The 244-nt window shown below is 64.8% G+C and overlaps 1 protein-coding gene across 1 annotated transcript in view; it reads left to right on the top strand.

Annotated features, from left to right (window-relative positions):
- The window catches only part of LOC104411510 (scavenger receptor class F member 2-like), a gene marked incomplete at both ends in the record, with an annotated part of 8,684 nt that extends 8,444 nt beyond the window's left edge, over positions 1 to 240 (top strand). Inside the window, one exon of the mRNA XM_010021945.1 lies at positions 5 to 240. Within this exon, the coding sequence (XP_010020247.1) occupies positions 5 to 240 (236 nt within the window). The remainder of the gene's footprint in view (positions 1 to 4) is intronic.
- Positions 241 to 244: the final 4 nt, after the last annotated feature.

Here is a 244-nt window from a genome sequence, read left to right as displayed (position 1 = left end):
CCAGCAAGCGGGGAGGAGGCAGGTGAATACACCTTCCTGAAGGAGATGGGCTCGGTCAGAGCCTTCCCGGCTGACAGCAGCGAAACGCCTCTGCTCAAGTCCTCGGACAGTGAGCGCTCATCCTGTGGCTCGGGTTCAGCTGGTGCTGCACTGTACGCCCGGGTCGCCCGTCTCTCCAAGCAGTCCAAGGAGGAGGAGGATGGTGCTGCAGAGCCCCGCGGCCCTGGGAAGCCACCATCCCCAG

This window comes from Nestor notabilis, unplaced genomic scaffold (assembly GCF_000696875.1).
Source record: "Nestor notabilis isolate BGI_N333 unplaced genomic scaffold, ASM69687v1 scaffold18099, whole genome shotgun sequence".
NCBI lineage: Eukaryota > Metazoa > Chordata > Aves > Psittaciformes > Psittacidae > Nestor > Nestor notabilis.
Note: the sequence above shows the minus strand (reverse complement) of the source record. Positions and strands in the feature narration are given on the sequence as shown.